Below are 24823 nucleotides of genomic sequence, written 5' to 3'. Positions count from 1 at the left end.
ATTTCTGACCAATAAAGGTTGTTCATTTTAAGTAGTTTTATGATTTACGTGCAATCTCCAAAAACCTGCCAATCAAAGCATCTTCCTGGGTAGTCCCATTTACCTGTATGTGGCCTATGTCTTAAACGTTATAGTGTCCAAATATCTTAAACATTATAATCGCACCCACCTCCATCATCTCTGGCAGCTCATTCAATATGCCCTCCACGCTCTGTGGGAAAAAGCTGTCTCTTGGGTCTCTTTTAAATCTTTCCCCTCTAATCTTTAACGATTGCCCTCTTAATTTTTATAACTCCCTACCGAAAATGATGGTGTCCATCACCTTGTGTATGATCCTGCTGATTTTATGCACATCCATAAGATCACTTGTCGGCCTCTTTCATTCTCGGGAAAGCAGTCCCAGTCTGTCCAGTGTCTCCTTATAACCCGAGGACTCCAGTCCCAGAATCATCTTCCTTAATTTGATCTCACCTTTCTATAATATGGTGACCAGATCATTTAGTATTTTGTCCATTCTGTGATACTTATAACATAAGGATAGGTACTTAATTAAATCGCACTTTGATGGTGTTAATTAACTTGAGGGATTTATTTCTGAATGATTATAATTCATCATTGCTTAATCAGATCAGAATCAATAGCCAACTAGGTCAAAGCCCTGCATAAAGGGCCAGTAGAATCCTGCATATTAAAAGATTTAAGTTAGAATATTTTTTTTAAAAGTCGCTTTCCATGGAGGCGAGGACTTTTTGCAGAGCTGCAAAATCTATCTCTCCTCAAGGTATGCCTACTTTGAAGATCTCAAAGTCTATATCCGAGTTATTTGAAGCTGACTGCTATTTCAAACCAAGCCACAGCGGTGTCATATGAGCTGGTATGCACAAATTTGTGAAAAGGTAAGTTGGAAGATGTTAGAATTAAGTTCTTCGCACCAAGAAATTATATTAATCTGTGTAGTGTCCTTGTAAGTTAATGTGATAGATGATGGTTTCGGTTTAGATTTTTTTTAGATTTAGAGATACAGCGTGGAAACAGGCCCTTTGGCCCACCGAGTCCGTGCCGCCCAGCGATCCCCACACATTAACACGATCCTACACACACGAGGGACAATTTTTACGTTTTACCCAGCCAATTAACCTACAAACCTGTACGTCTTTAGAGTGTGGGAGGAAAACGAAGATCTAGGAGAAAACCCACGCAGGTCACGGGGAGAACGTACAAACTCCATACAGATGGCGCCCGTAGTCAGGATCGAACCCGAGTCTCCGGCGCTGCATTCGCTGTAAGGCAGCAACTCTACCGCTGCGCCACCGTGCCGTACTCGTTAGATTGTTATGCTTTTCCTTCTGGTTGAAGTGATTACTGCCATCAGCAACTCCATCCAATACTACCTTACTCTTGATTTCCTGGAACAATCTTTGAATGTCTGTGCGTTAGTTATGCCAGAGCCGTTGAAGGACAGGATGATAAAACAACTTTTTCAATTGATTGATGCTCTTTTTTTCATTTAGGTGGAAGATCGTAGAGCAATGATGGAGAGACAGCTTATTGGTTTGAGAGTACAGTACCAGTCCCTGCAGAAGCAGCATGCATTTTCTCGTCAACAGCTACACAGAATTAAGGTATTTCTTCAAAACCAGTTTCTGTAACTCCTAGGATATTATCTTTGTGAATTCACGGTTCTCAAATTGAAGGAAAAACAGATTTTGGTACTTGCTTTCTACTATCACATAAAGCAGTATGCAGGACCTCATTCTGTTGGGTCCTTCTGGATAGGACAGGTTTGGAAGGATATGGACCAAATGCTGGCAGATGGGACTAGTGTAACTGGGACATGTTGGCTGGTGTGGGCAAGTTGGGCTGAACGGCCTGTTTCCACACTGTATCACTCCATGACGATGACCTCCTCATCTAACTAGACACATTTAAGATTCAAAAATTAACCCTGAATTCAGCAATTTTACACAATCCATTCCATTTCATATCTTGCATTTTGAGAATTCTTTTTTGTCCATCTCCCCTGGAGGCGTGATTTTTCATTTATCACCTATTTTCACCTCTTTCAGGTGTTCCTATAGTATTCATACACCTGTACAGAAATCCTTCAACTTGCATTGTTATCAGAAGAGTGTTAAATCTCTCATGCTTTCCAGCCTTTGGGAAACCTCCCCCTTTGTTCTAGCCAGCTCCTTCCTTTCTCTGCAACTTTTTCATTCACTCTCCGTTGCCTGACCATTGAGTATTTTCAGCATAAATTGCACTTTGCTCTCTGCATCTAGACATCTCTGTTGGGAGCAATGGTTCTCTCTTATCCCCCTCATGCGTTTGTAAAATTCATCAACTCCTTTAGCCATCTCAACTCCAAAGAAAACAAACCTAGTCTATAGAGTTTCTAGGACGAATTACTCCACCCCTGGCAACATCCTAGTTAATTTCCTTTACATTCTCCAGTGAAATATGTCTTAACTTTTGTGTGGTGACCAGAACTACACAGAGTACTCTACTGTAGCCTGAGTACCATTGGGCCACCCATTCCCCTGGCAATAGGCCTGGCCCACCGCTACAGAACCAGGAAACGTTCCCCCAAAAGGCAAGACCTGAGGGCTGGAGAATGGTGACAGGAGTTGGTCCACTGCGAATGTTAAAATTCAAGATGACTGCGGTGGCAGAAGCAGGGAAACAGACGGGCCGGTAAATAGTGTGGGATCTTACCTACGAGGTTAGAAGACTGAACGGTGGCCGGTGAGGCGAGGGTCGACGGATCATGGTTGATGTTTCTGGATTGTGGAGTGGGCTGCTAGAGACCCTGCAGCAGCCTGGGGCTTTACTGGATCGGGTGCCGTTCCAAGAGGCGGAGCACATGGATCGGACACAGCCCAGGCCAACCCTGCTACACCACCAGGACAACGGGCCTTTATGGCGGTCAAGAACTACATTTATAATAGCCTTCAGACTTTAACCTTGAAAAAGGCACTAAAACATGTTGATTCTTGGATACTGTCTATACACTTCATATACACTTGTACTTATTGCGTTCATGAATAGTAATACTTTTACTGAACTGTGTGCAAAACCAAAATTTCATTGTATTTCGGTACATGTGACAAAGTACTTTTGAACCATTCTAACATTTAAAATAGTACCATAGTAGTAATAGTATTTTAAAAAGTAAGTACCATAACCCCCCCCCCCCTTACGCTTGCTTGTATTCTATGCTGTGACTTATGAAATCAAATATTAATTCCTTGTCTACTATGCCGTTCCTTCGGGGACCCTTGGACCTGCAGTCAAGGTCCCTCTGTTTGTCGATACTTCCAAGAGTCCTACCATTTACTGTGTACCTCCTTGCCTTGTTGTTTTTCCCATAATGCATAGACCTACTGTTTTATAAATCAAGTTCCATCTGCCATTGTTCTGCCCATCTCCCCAACTTGTCAACGCCTTCTTGTAATGGATAACTACCCCCCTTATTGTCATCAGCATCACTACTTCAGGAATCGTCGGCAGGCTTGCTAATCATTCTGCCTACATTCACAGCCAGATTATTATGTATCTAACAAATAGTAAGGATTCCTGCACCAATTCCTGTGATTAAACTACCGGAGACCGGGTTTCCAATAGTAAAAACAACCCTCTGCATAACCCTCTTATCCTCGCTGAGGGTTTAATCCTCATAAATGAGCAGAGCAGACTTAAAGCAATTCAGTCAAATTAGTCCGCCAAGATATCTCCTTTACAAAGGGATTCTGGCAGATCTTGATTAAACCCTGTCTCGCCATGAACAGATTAATACGTTCCATCAGAATTCTTTATAATAATTCCATTGCCACCCCTGTCCCTTCACCCGACATGTTTAATGTGCCTTCTTTAAATGTGACAATGTTTGATTCACTTAGTTTTTCCCTGAAGGCTCTGATTCATATGCCGCAATTGTCACTGCTCATCGATGTGTGAGGTAAATCAATAATCTGAATCCAATGGACATGCCTTGTCTTCTGGAATTGAAGGACTCTGATTTAAAATGGAAACTGCTCCACCAACACAGCTTTCAGTGACTGCCACAATGCTTATCAGTGTTTTTGTTTCACTTCAATTCAGTTTAAACCATTTATTTTAATTCTTAAATTTTTGTCCATCTTGACCCAATTGTTAATTTATTTTGTACATCAAATGTGAGGTTTTAGTTTTTGTAAAAATACAGATTTAATTGTAGAAAATGTTCCAAACACTAATAATTAATAAATCAAGACATTCAGAAATATAGATTATTTTATTTTATTGTAAGACATACATTTTTAATTTATACAGATGATTTACCTCTCTCCAAATTTTTTTTCTTTTTTGAAATTCAGCCAAATCTTTTGAACTCATGCATAACCACTGTTTACTTAACTGCTTTGCATGTTAGTGAGCATTACCTGAGTATTTCCTGCTTTAAAGCCATTTCCAGGTTTGTTCTTGATTATTCCGCATGGTTTACTTAGCGTATACTTAAGTATTTATTTTTCTGTGTGCGCTTTTGCATTGGATTAGCCCAGTGGTGTATAATTTAAAGCCTACAAATTTCCAGAGGCACTTGATAAGTTGATCCATTAAAGTGTATTGCAGAAAATAGAAACTAAAGCTCAAGGCAAAAGAAAGCCTGAAAAACAAAAAATATTGGATAGGCATAATCTTGGGTCTTTTTCATGCTGACAACATAGTATGAGCGGCATGCCACTAGGATTGGTGCCAGGGGCTCCACTGATTGCAGTTTGTTGGTTAATTAATTGGTTAAAGGAATCAAAGGTCTGTTAATTTTGCTGATGACAGAAATGGAGGCTGTGAAGGCATATAGATACGGTAAGTAAATGGGTAAAGATCTAGCAAATGGAATATAACTTGGGAAAATATGCATTTATCCATTTGGAAGGAGAAATTTAAAAGCTTATTTTTGAATGAGATTGCAGAGCTTGGTCATTGATGAAATATCTCAGTTTCCTAATTAATGATTTGCAAAAGGCTAGTATGCAAATACAGTAAGTAATTAGAAACTGTAATTACAATGGGGATTTAGATAAAAGTAGGGAAGTTGTGCTTCATCTAAAGAATTGTTGTGAATATATCTCTGAGGAGTACTGTGTGTAGTTTTGCTCTCCTTTCAATGATTGATGTTAATACTTGCTATATGCCTCGAATGGGCAGTTTGTTTTATTTGGAAAGTTTGGTTAAACCAGGTCTGCATTACCTGAAGTTTTGAAGAGTGATAATTTCATTGAAACTATAGGTTACTGAGGAATCCTGACAGGGTAGATATGAAGAGGATGGTTCCTCCAGAGGAAAATCTGGCACAAGGGTGTCTGTTTATAAGGGTGTCTGGTGTTTCCTATCTAAAACAAATTAGATTATTTTTCTCTGGAAGGATCTTAAGTCTTTGGAAAAATACTTGACAAGCAGGGGGGTTGAAAAGTCATCTTGGTTAGATGGGAATTTGAAATTGAGGTTCCAGTCAGATCACCCATGACTTTATTAAATGGTGGAACAGGCTCAAGTGGGCGAGTGACCTAATCTTGATCATAATTTATAAGTTTATATGTTCCTTCGTCAAGATTTAAAGTTTAGAAATTTTATTTTATTAGGTGCAGATAGCCACAATGTTACAAATAAAGGGCTTGCATTCAGACCCAGGACAGCTAGAACGTTTGCAATCCATGCTTACACAGAAGAACAATGAAATTCAAGCTCTAGTGGTAAAGCTACGACGACTGGAAAAAATGGAGGTAAATTAAACTTGAGTACTACAATGAATATTAGATTTTTTCTATTGATGGCAAGGTACCACTTAAACGCCAGTGTGTGACAATATTAAACTGCCTGACTGCCAATTTGGGGGAGTGGTACATGTAATTAGGACATCCATTGTAATTTTTTTCCTAATGTTTGAAAAGACATGCATGAAATACATGTGCTTAAGGCCATTGTGAGAACATTATGGTTTACTAACCTTTATCCAAACTGGAACCTAAGCAGATTTGCATTCTATGTTTGCCAGATTGGTGGTCTAATTCCAACTTCTGTGTTATAATGATGAATTATCTGAAGGTGGGAGATTATTGGGTAGATGTTACACAACTTTCTTGCCATTAGCTATTTTTAAAAAACTGTTTGCATTGCATTATCTTTCCTCCACTATTACCCAGAATACATTTTGTATGTTTTAGATAAACTATGATCCTGTGGACCATCCCAATGAAGTTGATGCTGCAGAGTTTGGAGATGGGCAATATTATATTGAATTGCTGAAACTGCAAATTGACAATGCCAAGTATGTATCGAGTTTGCATTGTGAACAATAAAAACAAGTTATCTGTGACAATAGCTTCATCAGGAAACCAGCTTTAGATTTAGGCTTCTGAGTATATTGATGTCCCTGATAGGATTAATAAAAATGTTTGACGTTTACCATCATAGTTTATTAGGTAAGATTATCAGTCAGAATAGAGAGCCCATTTGACCATCACACGGTCATATAATAAATATGTGGGGAATGTGAAACGGTGTACAAAAACATTACTAGCATTTGTGTGTTTGGTTACTAAATGGTGTTTTGACCCCCAAAAAACGCCCTGGGTATAGTTGTACTCCACATTGGCATCATATCTAGCTTGAGTTTCTTATTTCTAGATTCAGATTTTGAACTTTCTGTTTTGGATTTTAGTATTTTTAATTCTCGTGTCCAGTTGGAATCTTGCTCTCCTTGATTGGATTCGTTCACAGGGATACAGTTTTATGCATTGTAGTTGCTTGCAAGAATCAATCAGGTGAAGGACTCGACAGCACATCTTAGCTTGCTAACTATTGTATCTGAGCGTTGTCTTGTTATTTGGAAATTGAACATCTAGTTTTGTATTTGCACAATTTCAATATGTCTTTATGGGAAATTTAACCTGAACAATAAATTGTAATCTTCCTTATCTTTGAAAAGCATTTAGTTAAAAAGCTGCATTGGATGAAATATACTTATTTTCATTTAAAGTTTAATTACTTTTGGAAGAAGTATGATTATATCTATAATAGATAATATGAATATTCATTCTTTAAGTAATTGGATGAGCAATTTAAATGTGCATTGAGCCCACCTATGTAGTCCTAGGCGGCTCATATTCCGTGGTTCCTATATTTTCATTTGGAACCATTTCTTCATTTGTATCGGTGTAGCATATGTAGATGCAATTACTGAACTGTTATTGTAGTTCATTTGAAATTTGACAAGATTTGGTAGAAAAAATTATTTTTAAATGTGCAATAATTGTTAAGATATACTCATTAAGTTAAAACTTTTTGAATTTCCATATTACTGTCACTAATATAATGTATCTATTACACTAGGAAAGAAAATAAGTCAGTGAATGATGAGCTCTCTTTACAACGCATGAAGGTTCTTGCAGAGAGTCAGCGTGTCTTAGAAGTTGAACGTAAATTTTACGCCAATGAGAGACAGTTGAAACAATATCAGAGTGAAAACATGAAACTTCGCATCAAACTGGATGAGATGAGGCTCAAGTACGAACCTGAAGGTATCTTTGTGAACTTACAAATTTAAATTTTGAAAAGGCAGTAGCAAGAACATGATAGTTGCAACCTGACCCCAGAACTACAACTACCTCTCAATTGATTGGGCTACAAATCTCAATTGATATCACCAAAACAAGAGTAAAAAGCAAACTGTTGGAGGAACTCAGTGGATCAGGCAGCATCCTTGAAAGGAAATAGACTTAAGTCTTGAGTCTGAAGACGGGTCCGACCCGAACCATTGTCATCTGTTTCCTTCCACAGATGCTGGCTGCCAATTTGGGTTCCTCCAGCAATTTGGATTTTACTTGAGATTCCAGCATTTGCAATCTCTTGTGTCTGCATCACTAAAACAAGTTATATGATTAGCACATTGTTGTTTATGTGCATGAATGTGGTATCTTCATCCCTACTTTTCAACAATAACTACATTTCAAGAAAATCATTTGTAAGGGATTTTACAGTATCCAGAAAGCTGCTATTTTTAGTGCAAATTTGTTTTTAAAATTTAGTTCCAGTTATTTTTTTCTATTTGTTGTACTGTGCCGGTTTCTAACTTAAAACTTACCAGTGCTTTAATCATTATTGAAAAGACACAAGATTCAATTGAATTCCCATAAATTTCTTAAAGGTATTTCGCCTGTTGGCAATTGGATGCCTGTGGACACCCAAATTTGGCAAAAGACAAATAGAAAAACATATTGCTTTTAACCTCTTTTATAAAGCAATTCAGTACGCGTTTCTGATTGCTTTTTCGTAATAGAATGTTCTCTACGTATGCTATTTTTCAGAATTCTGCAAGTATTAATAAAGTTGACCTATCGCACTACATAAAATTACTTCCTTACTCTAATATATTATCAGTACCAAAAGTATTAAAATGATAAATAATGCTAGCTATTAACATAAATTGATTAACAGTTGAACCCATACAAATTTAAATATTTGGTTTGAACAAAACCATTTATGTTTCCTGTTGTGTTCTGTAACCAACATAAGCGTTATTTTCTCGAGTCATTATCTTTTAAGATTATGTTATGTTTAGTCTTTGTCATCTTCCTTTAGCATAACTTGCTTATTATAACACAATTAAAAGCAGGATAAATCATATGGGCCTTCTTGTTAGAATACTATGCACCAAGAACATGAGTGATCTTCCACATCATTGTCCTGTTCCAGCACTAACCCCATGTATTTGGTTTTTTTAAAGTATATTTGGTGATAGAAACTCCACAGTCCTAAAGGGTAGAGAATTCCAAAGATTCATTATCTTCCAAATGAATAAATTAATTCTAATTTCTACCTATCATTCTGAGACTAAATCCAGATTCTGAATATCCTGGCCAAAGGATGTATCAACCCCATATCTATACAGTCAAATCACGATATAATTTTGTAGTTATTAAAGTAAATAATTATAATTGTATATTGAGTTTTTTTTCTTATGCTTGTAACCTGTTAAAATGCATTAGAAATCTGCTATGGAAGGTTATTGTAACATAAATACAAGACAATACATTTTCTGCAAAAAGAAAAATCTGCAATAAATTTAGATCAGTTCCACTCAAAGTCACATTCAAATGAAGCTCAAGATACTGAGTATTGAGATAGAGATGCAAAAAAATAATCCGTCATCATTTAATACTGCAATAGTTTTGAAGAGCTGAATAACCCAGTCCTGTTCCCAAATGGTGCAATGATGCAAGATTCAAGGACAACATTTTCAATGAAAATTAATACATTGTTTGTATTGTATAAAGGAGAACAATATTTTTTACGGATTTGTATATTATCTTTAGGTGTTCTAATCTGGTTCCTCTCTGCAATTAGATTTGGATTTTTAATTGTTTAATTTAACTACATAATTTTGTTTTCATCTTATGAAGGAACAGCTTCATCCCCAGGGCCATAACTGCTATGAACCAGTCCTGTTGAGCCGGATGGTCACATCGCACAGTGAACCGGCACAGATCTACTTGCACTTTATTCTGTTTTAAAACTGTTCTAATTTGTTTCATTGGGTTGTTTAAAATGGGTTGTTTAATACTGATTAGCTAATTAATTTATTGCATCGAATGGAAGTTGCATTCCCAATCTCGTTGTACCCCTGTACAATGACAATAAAGATATATTGTTGTATTGTATTACCATTTTCAAATGAAATGATCTAACGTAATGTGCACATGTATGGAATTTGCAGAGAATGCTGGCATAGATGGGCCTTACTAACTGCCATGCCCTTCAGGATGCTAATGTTCTAAATGAGTGAAGGCTCATTGTCCCAATGATTTTCTTTTGTATATTTTTTCTATTTGGATGTTAAATTGCTGTATGTTGAACAGTGCTCATCTAAATGTCATGCTTGTGCTGTAGTACTTTATAATGCTAATAAGATGAGAGCTTTTAGAATTTCTTGTATATTCTAAAGATGAAAAATATGAAACTTAGCTTGTTAAATTTGCAAATTTAATATTCCAGAAGTGAAGAATCAGCAGCAAACTCGCAAGAAGGAGAAACTTCCAGTTGAGGTACTCGATGAAGCTCAACTTGTATTCAGTAGCACTCCTGCAAACGAAGCTACACTCTCATCTGATAAAATGACTGAAACCAGAAAAAGGCAGACCGATATGCTGCGTAATGAGATTTTGACTCCTGTATCTAAACCAGATGTTCATTCTACTCCACCTTCAGGAGTTCTGTCTGCTAATGACATAGAAACAATAAAACAGGAACCAACCAGTAAGCAGACAGCGTCTAAAGAAGGCAAGCGGGTGCGAATCATGCAAGAAGCAGGTGAAGTTCAAGTTTTTTCTGAAAGGAAGAACACTGAAGTCTCCAGGCCAACTCCCTCCCCAAGGTCAGTGCCTCGATTTCAACTATTGCCTGCCATTTCTCGCTGGCCTGCTGCACACATCATCTACTGCATGAATTATGGTCTGTGCTTTATTCTTGGTTTCTTTGGTTATATTTTCACTGCCTTACCAAAGTTTGGACTCTCCAAATTATGGAAGACTAGATATCTTTTAACGAAGAGACAGACCTAGGTCGTGTGCAGTTTCTTTCAATTTGTTATCTTGCTGCAGTTTTGGAATACATATTGTTTGGCTACCATAATCTTGTTAATCTGGAACATTTATTTTGTGGATTATGATTTTTTTAAATTGCTGCTAATTTTATTTTCCTTTCCCATTTCCTCTGTGCTTGCCTTTCCTTTTGTAATTTCTTTGGAAATGCTTTAAATCCTGCAAGTGTAAAGAAGTGGACTGAAACCAGTGTCATGAATAATTGTCAAAATTTGCCTAATTTATTTACCCAAGCATTGGTTTTAATGCACATTTTGTTTACAATGAATTAGTTTGGATTTACATTTTTGTTTACTTTTTTCCCCTGAGAGTAGATTTCTATATCCTCCAACAATTGTTAATTAGTTTTCAGTCGTTTGCCAGCACTGTTCTTGATTTAGCCAATTGACATGCTGTTACAATGTCACTTGCCAACCCATTGTTATGAGGAACTTGCAGGAAGAATGATTTTTTTTGAGAATCTGTTGACTATTAACAAGTCCTTGGCCATTACAATTCTGATCTTGCACTCCATAATTTTTGGATCATATTCTATTCATACAGCGTACAAACTTTGTGTAATTTGAAATTATCTGATAATTTTAGAGCACTGTTTTGTTGCTTAAATTATTGGGTAATTTTATATGTGTGGAAAGTGTAAAGGGTAGACTAGCAAATGCATACTGTTGCTTATCAGTGTGTCCCTAAGTACGCCATTGATGTGCAACAGAATCATTGCATTATATATAGTTTAATTATTTTGATATTGTTCACTTTATTGATATCTCCTGAGTGTGTTCTTTCCCTACTGGAAACTTACTTGTCCTTTTGTCTTTTCTCCTACCTTTTAAACTACTTTAGATCCATGCTGCCTCCAACGGGCTAAACTGCCACTTCAAAATATAACTGCTTGTCAAAGACGACTTCCCCAATAAAATTCTCGCTTAATCGCTAGGATACAATGAGAACTGCTAGAAGTTTTGTATGTATCCTGATATTTCTGTTCTGTCCGTTGCAGCAATTCTGAAAAGAGATCAGAGACAAAGCTCTATAAATTTTCTTTTTTTGCATATATTCTCTCCTCTCACCTTTTTTCTCTGCATGATTTCAAATTCTGCTCAAGGTTTTTGCCTTTCTATCTTATGAGCGTGCATTGTACTAGTTAGCAACATGATCTAGTGTGCACAATGCTGCTATAGACCATTTGTCTTGTAATCCAATAATACATTCTCATTCGCAATGTAGCTATTACCTTGTTTCTAGCTTCACTTTCGGACACTTTTGGTAGATATAGCCCCAGCTGGGTTATGTTATTCAAAGTAGTGAGATATAGTTATCTCTGAAATACATCGTAACATGTTTTGATCTGCTAAATATTGTTGCATAATTATTGAAATAATCACCATTTTTATGCATTAGTATTCAAAAGTACATACTTGGCTTGAAATCTATTATGTGGTCCAGGGAAAGAGGTGCTTTGTAGCGCAACATCGCTTGCGTGCTTTAGGTTTGCGTGGCATTATGGCAAACTGAATGTGCGCAGCAAAAGGTACTAAATCTGTCTCCTCATCAACTGAGGTTATACATATATTGCCAGAGTTTCCAATAGAAAGGAGAGGTCAGGAGAACTGTTTCCAAGGTACCGTTCTTTAGTATTTAATGAATAATTGTCATCAATTCAACACCTCCATATTACTGGACCATTTAGATTTAAATGCAATTTTAATTATTTCTAAACACCAAAGTTGGGTGAGTGGGCAATAACATAGCGTTGGAGCCAAATTTGAGGTTGTGGTAAGAGTTCGGGAAGTACCAATGCTGATAAGGACCTGGGGAATCCTGTGCATGAGGCACTGGATGCTAACATAAAGACACAAAAGACAGTCAGAAAGACAAATGGGAGGTTGGCCTTTATTACTCAATAATTTGAGTAGAAGAGTAATGATGGCACGCTACATTTATATGGGGCTTAGGTGAGGTCACACCCGAAGTATTGCGTACAGTTTTGATCTCCTTACCCAAAAGGAACAAGGTAACCTAATAGAAATCTACAACATTTTTGGATAGCTTGACTAAGATAATGCTGGGAACATATTTTCCCCAGGGATCTCCACCTCAGAATAAATTCTACACCATTTAGTACCAAAATTAGAAGAACATTTTCATGCACAGGGTAATGAAATTCTTTACCTTGGATGTCATTAATCTCTTTGAAAACAGATTGATGGACTTTTGGATATTAGAGAAATTGAGGGATATGGGTATTGGGCAGGAAAATCATGTTGAGGTATAGGATCATCTAAGGTTTTGTTGCAAATAGATCAGGCCCAAGGGACCAAATGGTCTAGTTATTTTCTAATGAGAAGATAAATTGTAAAATTCCTGCATATTTGATGGCTCTTCCCTGGAAAAGCCTGCAAATATAATTGTTGCTTGTAATTCCCCCCCCACCACCTTCCCTGTGGGGTAACCATTTTTTGACATCCAAAAATATTAAGTAAATGTAATCCATTTGATACCCCATATCTTCATCACAAAACTGTAGACACTTAGTCATTTAGCATATCAGAGACTAAGATAAATAGATTTAAAGGCTAAAGGGAATGTCGGAATTGGTCAGAAAATGGACAGGACAAAGTATCAGACATGATCTTAGTGACTAGTTGAATAGCTGTATGGAACTCTGGATTGGTTTGGTGTTTTTAGTATGCAATACATAATGTCGTTTAAAGCAAACTTGGTGAAGAGCTAAAAAGAAGTGTGAAAAGTTTTGAGGTAAGATTCATGCACTTTCTGGAATAGATAAAATATTGACATTTCTTTGAAGATAAAAAGTAGAATGTTTGCATTGAGAGGAATTGTTGGCAGGCAGGGATGAAGGAGGAGGGTCATAATAATAAGAAAAGCCAAGGAGAATGTTGTTCTTGGACATGAGAGTAATCACTGAAACAAGATGACTTGTTGAGTGAAATGTAAGGATTCTGTACAGAAGCAGAAAGTGCGAGAATGTGAATATGAGTGGTGGGAGAATGAAATCCCTATTAAAGCACTGGCTGGGTTGCATAGCCTGTTTTGTGCAGGTTTCATGCAAGAATGTGAAAATCAAGTTAAGATATTCAGCAGGTTAGAGCAGGGAGAATAATGATGAGGTAATGATAAGCTGGTAAACTAAAAAGTGACAAGTAAAAATTAAGAAATGAACAGGAAAGCAAAGGCCAGTGAATGTGTTGTATGTTTGAGGAAAATGAGTGGCAGAGCCTTGCTTGAAAATAGGTGTTATATGCTAAGAATAACTACTGAAGCCTTATTAATAATTGCAATTAGAATTTGAAAAGTTAGAAAGCTAAGATTAATAGTAAATTTAACAAAATGCTGAAGTAACTCAGCGGGACAGGCAGCATCTCTGGAGAGAAGGAATGGGTGATGTTTTGAGTCGAGACCCTTCTTCAGACTCGTCCGGGGAAAGGGGAATGAGATATAGACTGATGTAGAGAGAGATATAGAACAAAAAAGTAACGATGATAAAGGAAACAGGCCATTGTTAGCTGTTTGCAAGGTGAGAATGAGAAGCTGGTTCATCTTATGTGGGGGAGTGATGGAGAGAGAGCGAATGCCGGGGTTACTTGAAATTAGAGAAAGCAATATTCATAGAAATTCATAGAAATTCGAGATGCTGTTCCTCCAATTTGCGTTTAGCCTGACTCTGACAATGGAGGAGGCCTCGGACGGTTTCAACCATTTGCAGTTCCTTCCTACAAATACAAAATACACCTTGTACATCTAAAATCTGTTTTTAATTTTGTAACCTGTGTGAATCCAGTTTGATTGCAATTAATGCTGGCACTTGCTAGTGATATCCAAATGTTTGGGGTAGAAGGGAAATGAATAGATAACATCAATGATGCAAATCATTGATTTTTGCAAGCATTATTCCCAAGTATTAATCCCAGCTGGAGATAATTTTCAGATTTTAATTTAGCTATTGCCATTTAGTTTATGTCCATTGATGAAATATAAACTGCACTGTTGTGACACTGGTACAGTTCAATTCTTGTTAATATTAACCGTCCGAGTATTAAACTACTATATGGCTTTTCAACTGTTGGATGGAGAACTGGTGATGTCCAGAACAATAGTACTAATTTAGGTTTGAGATTCTGTTATAGTACTTGGAGGATCAGTGAGAATGACGTGCTTTTTATGGCTTTTAATGCATCTTGAAATATATGCTCTTGTAAAGCCATTATACAAATTATGTTGAACTTTTAAATGTATTGCTTTTGTAAATGTTCTTGGAAAAAAATGTTTTTGTAGACTGCTGTGATTTCATGAGATTATGTAGATATGTAGGTAGCGTGTGACTCGAATGGGGCTGCCTTTACACTAGCAAGATATCCAGAACTGTATTGAGGCTTGAGGGGATTTTCATTTATTTGTGATGGACAGCTAATTAATTGGTGTTTTTCTGAGAGAGGTATTTTACTGAACCATTTTTTTGCGTCAGTAATTTTATTTAAATTTTATTCCAATAGTTACTTATTAGGTCGCTCAGTGCTTTATCCAGAGAAAATAAAGGGAGGATTGCTTTTTCAGTCAGCAGTTTTCTACAGAATCATTGGTTAGATACAGAATCTGGTTTATTGAGCTGAATCTTAATGTTCAGATGTAGGTGTTGTGGGTGTAGGAGAGTTTGGTGTTACAATAGAAAGTGGAAGGTTATATTTTTTCTTGAGATGTAAGGAACTGCAGGTGCTGAAATCTTGAGCAAAACATAAACTGCTGGAGGAACTTGGCACGGTAGGGAATGGGCAGGTGATGTTTCAGGTTGGGACCCTTCAGACCTATTATAGGAGGGGGAAGAAAGCTGGAGAAGAGGTGGGGGTGGAGCAAAGCCTGGCAAGTGATAGGTGGATGCAGGTGAGGGAGTTTAATTGACAGATGCGTGGAGTAAGTGATAAAAGCTAGAGATTCAAATTAGACAAAAGGGATAAGGAGAGGAGGAGGGTTTTGCAGATATTTTTGGTGAAGAACAAAAAAGCCACCGTGACACTTTGTTTCCTGCCCAGTTGAGTGCGTATGGTGTTGACTTGCCCAAGCCCATTTATTGTCTGTTGTCAATTTTAACTAAATTAAATAATATTGACATTTCATGGATTGTGGAGTTGCAAGGAAGAACCACATAACAAAAGGGACAGAGCTTTATATTCCAAGGCAACTTTTCAATTTGTGATGATGTAGGCAAATGAATTTAGCGCCCTTGCTTGTTAAGAAGACGAGCACCAATCTAGGCTTGTTAGTGTAATTGGCTTTTATTTTCATAGTAACCTTATGTAATTATAGTATTTTTCTGGAGACACAAGAAACTGCATATGTTAGAATCTTGAGTAAAACACAAGCTGCTAGAGGAACTCGGTGGGTCAGGCGACATCTGTGGAGTGAATGGACAGATGACGTTTTCAGCCGGGGTCCTTCAAATTCCAGCACTTTGTTTTTTGTTATAGTATTTTTCTTCTACTTAATGGTTTGGACTGAATGCCAGATAATCTTTCAGTAGAATCATGAAATTACAGCAGATCTATGAAATTGAATAATTTTTCCAAATCATCGACAAACTCCATATCTGTGGCATGGCTTAATTTCTATGAACAATGTCTTTAAATGCTTTTGTGGATTGATTCGCATATTTATCCAGAACTTTTTGACATTTTAAACTTGACCACTTCATTTAATCTGAAATTATTTAATCGTATTTCCAATTTTGGGTACCTTGGTGTCAACGGTTAAAATTACAATTGAAGCTGAAACTCCATTTTAACCAGTTATTATTTCTGCTTGGTGCTGGATTGATTTCTCACTTTATCATGTGTATCTTGTTCGATCCGATAAAGCGGAAGATTGTTTGAATATTTTCTTTGTAGGGTATCCAAGGGTGATATAAAAGTTGAAAAATCAGATGAGAAGAAATTGGATAAACAATCGGAAGAATCAAAGGGAGAGAATAAAATTAAACGACAGAAGATGCAACCGGTCATCCATGTGTCATCTCAACCCACTGTTGAATCTCAATGTGCCCAACAGTAAATAAGTTATACTTATCTTTCTGGCATTGAAGCATTCAGTTTCTTTCCAATGTTCATCTTAGGAAATGTAAGTAAATCTGTGTGTGTACAATATCATATGCCATCACATTGAGATGTGCAAGTTAATTATCACATCAGACATACCAATTAAATAATCTCTTGTGTGGAAATTGAAAATAGGAGATGTCAATATTTTTATTTTCTGACATATGAAAACTTGTCTTCAGTGGATGATTCTAAATACCTTTAGAATTTTGAGGTTTTGTATTTTCTAGCTCATAATTGAGTTTGTAGAGTTGACCAGAGAGGAGGCTGAAGCTAAAAGAAGTAATTGCACAGGTTGCTTTTTATCAAGCTATCATTGTTGTTAAAAGATCAGAAGACACGCTGAAAGCCACAAAAGTTAATTCAGATCTTAATATATAATTCCAATACATTATGGCTTTCTCCTCTAGATTAACAACTTTAAACAGACTAATGTTAAATATAATGTTAAATGTATAATGTTAAATATAATGCAAGTCCTTCCTACTGCTTTTACTGTACAGTGCATTGGGGTTGGGAAAACTATTATGAAAATGTACTGATTTATAATGCCAATATTCCCAATGAATAGCTTGTTAAGCAAATTGATGCTGTTTTTATAGATATGCAGTTCCCATTTATTGATTTAATTTTTTGAAATGCAGACATTGATATAATGACTGGGTGTACAGACCTTACTTTATTCTATCCATTATATGTACATTCCCAGGTATCACTAAGAACAGACAAAAAATAGTTTATATTTTTTCAAATCTCCCCCAAATATTAAATCAATTATTTCAAAATGTGGTAACTTGCAGTGCTGAGCATTTCTAAGAAACCCGCATGCACATACAAATAATGCCATCTTTTGAATTGGAATATTACTTGTTCTACCCCTCAATACTTTGTGACTAAGCTTAGGTGTAACCTGGAAATTGACCACTACTTAACTTCCTTGTTCTGCAACAGTAGAAGAAAGTTTTGATGGGGACATTATTGAAAAGAGTTTGCATCCTTTGTTGTTTAAATCTTTATTATACCATCTTATCAGGTGCCACAATTTAATTAAGAGTCAGAAATTATTAATCTTTATAAATGTAATTCAGATTTTATAATCTAGTGCCAGTCTAAACAAATGCAGTGGTGTAGATTGGGCTAATCTTTATATTAAATTACAATCAAAATTTAGTTTGAGTTTTACAGCTTTTGGAAAAGATAAAGTTGTTTCTTGTAAAATGTTTGAATTTTTGTTTTAGAAAGTTTATATGTTTCACTTAACCTAACACTTAAATTCAGGATTTTCAGATTGTTAACTGAACCATGTATTTTGATTGTAAAGTAGAAATAAAATATGAATTTTGCTACACCAGTTTCTGTTCCTTTTTAGGAATGTGAAGGAGTGAAAACGAGGGTGTGTGTGAAAGTTAATATTCTTTTGAATGTTTTTATTAAACTTTGAGGGTGATGTAGTTCTTTTTTTGAGGGTAGTCTAATATTAAATGCAATTATAATCTATAATTCAGATTTCAGTTTAGTTCCAGTCTTTATAAGTTGAACATTTATAGTTTAAAGAACATTAATGACTCATCCATGCACATTGTTTTAGTTTTTCCAAAAGATTTGGGTATTTTCACATTTCTTTGTGATCGATTAATATGTTATCTTTGACTAGAAAACAAATCAAAGAATTTTCTTCAGTTTTAAACCATTGAAATGGTTGCAAGGTGCAATAATTAATTTTGGGGCAAATGAGCTGTATAGGTTGAGACAGTTGTACAGTACGGAAATATACCTTTGGCCCCACGTCCATGCAAACCGAGTTTCCTGAATGAGCTAATGGCACTTGCCTGTACCTGGTCATTGTCGCTTAAACTTTCCTATCCACATAAATATCCCAAGTGTTGTTACTTGCCTCTACCAAGTGCCAGAAGACCAGAGGGTGGCTAATGTGCCTCTATTTAACAAGAGTGGTAAAGAAAGCCTGGGAACTATACCAGTGAGCCTAATATCTATGGTAGGCAAGTTACTGGGGAGTATGCTGAGGGATAAGATATGTAGGAGTCATTTGTGTTAATATTATATTAATTTGTATCTTGCTATATTATTTTTGGACACCAGGGGGTTGTCGTGAGACGAATGCTAGGCTTATGTATATGGACTTTGAGGGGCCAGAATTATGAGTATAATTCATCCAACATTGACGTAATGCTTCAGAGACACCAATAGCCTGTTAGACATAGGGTTTAGCAAGCCATACAAGTTATGTTTGGAGCCTACTAAAACATAGGTTTTTAGTAAGTCAATAACAGGACCCAAAAGAGTGACATAGGTAAGATACTAAGTTCTTACCGAACAAATTATACGACGGGAGATATACTAATCTGTTTGTATTACAACTTCAATAAACGACTAACTGAAACATCGTGAAGATCTCTCTGTTGTTTGCGTCAAGAAATAGCGCTCCACACGCCTTCGTCAAACGGTAAGCCTAAGGACTTTATTGAGAAGGACTAAGTTGCCGCCACATTGTAAGAACTTCTCTTCATGAGTGATAAAGTGTAAGAACTGACCTCAGCCGGAGTGAATAGATCAAAAGCTATCCTTGGTGAGTGAAGATAAAGTAACCTGCCTCTAAGAGTCATTTAAAGTTGTGAGTGGCTCTAGGAGGGAGACTGGAGTTTGGAAACCAATTAGTGGACCAGGGATTGTTTTGTTTTGCAAGCCTGTACCGAAAGCTGACTGATAAGAGTCATTAACTGCGTTGGTCTACAGCAGAGATTGGAAACTTCGTAAGCCTTCGCACAGGTATTGTAAGTTCTGCATTAAGCTTTATTGGAAAGCTGTTTATCAGAAGCTGTATTGGAAAATGGTTTCTGTGAGGAATGCTGACAACAAAGAAATTACCTTGAGCGTTGCTAGTTATCAGTTTTGTTTTGAATTCCTTTGAAGATGCATCTATACGTCTTAAAGGGATACCCACAAGTATGCTTGTACTTAGTTCTGATGTTTGGCCACAAGGTGGCCACATCAGAATGGATTCCCATGCGAAAATGTTTTTTCTTTATTTTGTGAATCTTCAAATCTTACATCTCTTACTCTTGGAATGGATTGCAACCCTGAAAAGCCAGCATGAGATTGAAGAAGAAAAACAGAAACAAGAAGAACAATTGAAAAACAGAATTGTCAATTGAACAGAAGAGAAGATAATTGGAAATGGAGCTCGATAGGAAGAGAAAGAAGGAACAGCTGAGAAGACTGAAGGAACATTGGAACTAGATGCTGCGATAGCAGCAGCCAAGACAAGACTCGATGTACTTGAGGCTAGGAAATCAAGATACAGCTCGACAGTAGCTGATGGGATGAACGCTTATTTGAAAAGAGGAACAGTCAAAGGCCCTACATTTGCTAAGACAAGAGAAAAGCCGCAAACAGCCAAAAGCAGTTTGGCAACGACTACAGAACCTGTAGAATCACTCGTGCAAGAAGATCATCCTGAAATACTTCATATTGAACAAAAGGACAAGGAAAAGAAACCAGAACAGAATGAAATGCCAATTTTGGGTGATGCTGCTCTCCCATCTCATGTGACTATATCGGGGCCTGTGATGAAACCTGCATCTCCTCCAAAGAGGTCCAAGCTGATCCATTGGCTGGAGAATCTGGTCCTGAAAATACTTGGCTGAGCACAGAGACCAACTCGAAACTAGCACCAGAAGATCATAAATCTTTGGATCAAGAAATGATAGATCCTGCACCAGAAAACCCACCACACCCTGACGTTTCAACCAAAGTAATTGCTGAAAAAAACGAGTTCTGCAGAGAACTCTACAGTTTTTGTCGATGGGGGAAAGCCAAAGGAATTCATCACCAGCAAAGCTGAAGATGACCATCCAGAAATCTCTGTTACAATTGAAACTGCCCTGGATGGTGAACTGAGAAGAGACCACGACAGCAAGGATGGGAATGGCTGCCCTGCCGCTGCTGTCAATCGAATATCCATTGCAGGCCAAGAGGAGCTTCTGGTCAAGCTGGAGTTTAGAAGCATGAGAGGAGATCTTATAGAGATTTATAAAATTATAAAAGACCTAGCTAGACAAGCTAGATGCAGGAAATATGTTCCCAATGTTGGGAATGTTGAGAACCAGGGGACACAGCCTAAGAATAAAGGAGAGGCCATTTAAAACTGTGAGAAGAAACTTCTTCACCCAGAGAGTTATGAATTTGGGGAACTCTCTGCCGCAGAAGGCAGTGGAGGCCAATTCACTGGATGAATTTAATAGATAGAGCTCTAGGGGCTAGTGGAATCAAGGGATATGGGGAGAAGGCAGGCACAGGTTACTGATTGTAGATGATCAGCCATGTTCACAATGAATGGTGGTGCTGGCTCGAAGGGCCAAATGGCCTCCTCTTGCACCTATTTTCTATGTTTCCAATCACAACTTCATAATGGGAAAATCCAGAGTTGACACAATGCTGCAAAAAGAATTACAGCTTCAACTGGCCAAATCCATCTTCTGGACCAATAGCACAATGGTGCTTAAGTACATCAACAACGAAACCAAACGCTTTCAAACATTTGTAGCAAACAGAATCTCTTTTGTAAGGGATGTTACTTACGTATCACAATGGAGATATGTTAGCACAATTGAAAATCCTGCAGGTGAAGCAGCAAGAGGACTGACAGCAGACCGCTTAAGCTGGAAGAGAAGCAGATTGAAGAAGATCCTGGCTAATAGGCAGTATATTGGAGACTATACCAGATGCACAAGGTTTCGTGCGTTCTGTTCGACTTCAGAGTAAGAGCGACATCATGGAGAAAACGATTACGAAGATATGTTTGCTCCTGGAAGCTGATAACCGAGTACAGCAAAGACTGGTGCCCTGAAGGTTAAAGAATCACTATAGTAGACTAGATGCCAACATAGAGTGCATGCTTTATTTTGATTATGTATGAAGTTTTTTATGGCTCCTTTTAATGTTTATTAGTAATTACTTAGAACATTTTGGGGCCGGTGTGTAGGAGCCATTTGTGTTTATTAGCTATTTTAACATTCTATTATTTTGTATCTTGCTGTATTATTTTTGGACACCAGGGGGTTGTCGTGAAATGAATACTAGGCTTATGTATATGGTCTGGGAGGAGCCAGAGGAGGGGCCAGAATTATGAGTATAATTCAGGCAGCAGTGACGTAATGCTTCAGACACCAGGAGCCTGCTAGTCATAGGGTTTAGCAAGCCATACAAGTTACGTTAGGAGCCTACTAAAACATAGGGTTTTAGTTAAGTCAATAACAGGACACGAAGGAGTGACGGTAAGACACTAAGTTTTTACCAAACAAATTATACGATAGGAGATATACTAATCTGTATTACTACTTCAATAAATGACTAACTAAACTGAAACATCATGAAAATCTGTTATTTGTGTCGAAACATCGCTCCACGGTAAACTTAAGGACTTTATTGGGAAGGACTAAATTGCCACAACAAGATATATATGCATTTGGATAGAGAGTCTGATTAGAGATGGTCAGTGTGGTTTTGTACATGGGAGGTCGTACCTTACGATTCTGAGTTTTTTGAACAAGTAACAAAAATGGCTGATGAGGGCAAAACCATAGACAGTATCAATTTGGACTTCAGCAAGGCATTTGATAAGGTTCCACATGATAGGCTGCTCTGGAGGTCACATTGCCTCCAAGGGGACCAAGCTGACTCGATGGAGAATTGGCTTCATGAAAGGAGGTGGGGGGTGATGATGGAAGGTTGTTTTTATTTGGACTCGAGGCCCGAGACTGGGGTTGTGCCTCGGGGATAAGTGTTGGGGCCCATTGCTTGTTTATATTAACAATTTGGATGCAAATATAGAAAGTATGATTGAGTTTACAGAGGACACCAATGTGGGTGGTATCGCAGATAGCAACATTGGCTATCAAAAATTAAAGCAGGATCTTGATCAGTTGGGCAAATGGACTGAGGAATGGTTAATGGGGTTAAATACAGATAAGTGCGAGGTGTTGCATTTTGGGAAGTCAAGGCAGGACCTTCACAGTGCTAGGCAGGATCCCTGGGGAGTGTAGTAGAGCAGAGGGATCTAGGGGTGCGTGTACATGCACCGTTCCTTGAAAGGAGTCACAGATGGATAGGAGTAGATGTAGTCACAGGTAGATTGAGTATGTAAGTTAGGATGTTATGTTACAGTTCTACAAGACGTTTGTGCGACAGCATTTGGAGCGTTGTGTTCAGCTTTGGTCACCCTGCTCTAGGAAGGACGTTGTTAAGCTGGAAAGATTGCAGAGAAGGTTTGAGGATTTTGTCAGGATTTATGGGGTTGAACTATCAGAAGAGGCTGGGCAAACTATGACTTTATTTCCTGGATCGCAGGAGGGCAAGCGGTAATCTTGGAGGTGTATAAGATCATGAGGGGAATAGATAGAATGCAGACATTTTTACCTCGAGCAAGGGAATCAAGAACCAAAGGGCACAGGCTCAAAGTGAGAGGGGAACGGCAACATTTTTCACACAGGGTGGTGGGTATATAGAACGAACAGTCGGAAGAGATAGTTGAGGCAGATACTATAATGACATTTAACAGATTTGGACAGGTACATTGATAGGAAAGATTTAAAGATACATGGGCCAAACGCAGGCAGGTTGGGCTCGTGTAGATGGGGCATCTAGTTCAGCGTGGGCAAGTGGGCCAAAGAGTGTCCTGTGCTGGAAGGAACTGCAGATGCTGGTTTAAACCAAAGTTAGACACTAACTGGAGTAATTCAGGGGGACAGGCAGCTTCACGAGAGGGAATGGATGATGTTTTAGGGTCGAGACCCTTCAAATAAGTCACGGGAAAGGGCAACGAGAGATAGAAGATGTAGAGAGATAAAGAACAATGAATGAAAGATATGCAAAAAAGTATCAATGAAAAAGGAAACAGGCCGTTTTTAGCTGTGGTTGGGTGAAAATGAGAAGCCGCTGCGACTTGGGAGGGATAGAGAGAGAAGGAATGCCGGGATTACTTGAAGTTAGAGAAATCAATATACCACTGGGCTGGAAGCTGCCCAAGCGAAATATGAGATGCAGTTCCTCCAATCTGTATTTGGCCTCACTCTGACAATGGAGGAGATCTAGGACAGAAAGGTCAGTGTCAGAATGGGAAGGAGAATGAAAGTGTTTATCAACCGAGAGATCAGGTAGGTTCAGGCGGGCTGAGGGAAGGTGTTCAGCGAATTGATCGCCCAGTCTGCATTTGGTCTTGCCGATGTACAGGAGTACACATCTTGAGCAACGGATACAGTAGATAAGGTTGGAGGAGGTGCAAGTGAACCACTGCCTAACCTGCAAGGACTGTTGGGGTCCCTGGACAGTCGAGGGAGGAGGTGTAGGGACAGGTGTTGCATGTTCTGCAGTTGCAGGGGAAGGTACCTGGGGAGGGGATGGTTTGGGTGGGAAGGGATGAGTTAACCAGGGCGTTGCAGAGGAAACGGTCTCTGGAAGGCAAAAAGGGGTGGAGATGGAAAGATGTGACGTGTTGGAATCTCGGAGGTTGCAAAAAATCCGGAGGATTATGCGATGGCTGATGGGGTGAAAGGTAAGGACAAGGAGGACTCTGTCTCTGTTACGACTAGGGAGAGGGGGAGCAAGAGCATAGCTGCGGGGTGCCGAGGAGACACAAGTGAGGGTCTCATCTATGATGGGAGAGGGGAACTCCTGTTCCCTAAAGAATGAGAACATCTCGGATGTCCTGGTATGTAACACCTCATCTTGGGCGCAGATGCGGTGTAGACGGAAGAATTGGGAGTTGGGGATAGATTTGCAGTAAGCAGGGTGGGAAGAAGTGTAGTCGAGATAGTTGTGGGAGTCAGTGAGTTTGTCAATGGCATCAGTCGATAGTTTATTTCCTGTGATGGAGACTATCAAAAAAGGAGAGGGAGGTATCAGAGGTACCACCCAAGTAAATTTGAAGGCAGGATGGAAATTGGAGGTGCAGTTAATGAAGTCAATGCAGGAGGTAGCACCGATGCAGTCATCAATGTAACGGAGATAGAGTTCGGGGATAGGGCCAGTGTACACCTGGAACACGGCACGGTAGCGCAGCGGTAGAGT

The 24823-nt window shown here is 38.2% G+C and overlaps 1 protein-coding gene across 5 annotated transcripts in view; it reads left to right on the top strand.

Moving 5' to 3' along the window:
- Positions 1 to 18084, top strand: part of spdl1 (spindle apparatus coiled-coil protein 1) — a 44281-nt gene extending 26197 nt beyond the window's left edge. For 4 of the 5 annotated variants that reach the window (XM_078414164.1, XM_078414163.1, XM_078414161.1 and 1 more), the window contains 6 exons: positions 1512 to 1622; positions 5619 to 5759; positions 6201 to 6304; positions 7369 to 7556; positions 10030 to 10408; positions 16532 to 18084. In XM_078414164.1, the coding sequence (XP_078270290.1) occupies positions 1512 to 1622; positions 5619 to 5759; positions 6201 to 6304; positions 7369 to 7556; positions 10030 to 10408; positions 16532 to 16694 (1086 nt within the window). In that variant the 3' untranslated portion in view covers positions 16695 to 18084. Of the gene's footprint in view, positions 1 to 1511; positions 1623 to 5618; positions 5760 to 6200; positions 6305 to 7368; positions 7557 to 10029; positions 10409 to 11474; positions 11596 to 16531 lie in introns of all 5 variants that reach the window. The other variant, XR_013548367.1, reaches the window with a different exon arrangement.
- The last annotated feature ends 6739 nt before the right edge of the window (positions 18085 to 24823 follow it).

This window comes from Rhinoraja longicauda, chromosome 17 (assembly GCF_053455715.1).
Source record: "Rhinoraja longicauda isolate Sanriku21f chromosome 17, sRhiLon1.1, whole genome shotgun sequence".
Taxonomy (NCBI): domain Eukaryota; kingdom Metazoa; phylum Chordata; class Chondrichthyes; order Rajiformes; family Arhynchobatidae; genus Rhinoraja; species Rhinoraja longicauda.
This window is presented reverse-complemented; position numbering and strand designations above follow the sequence as displayed.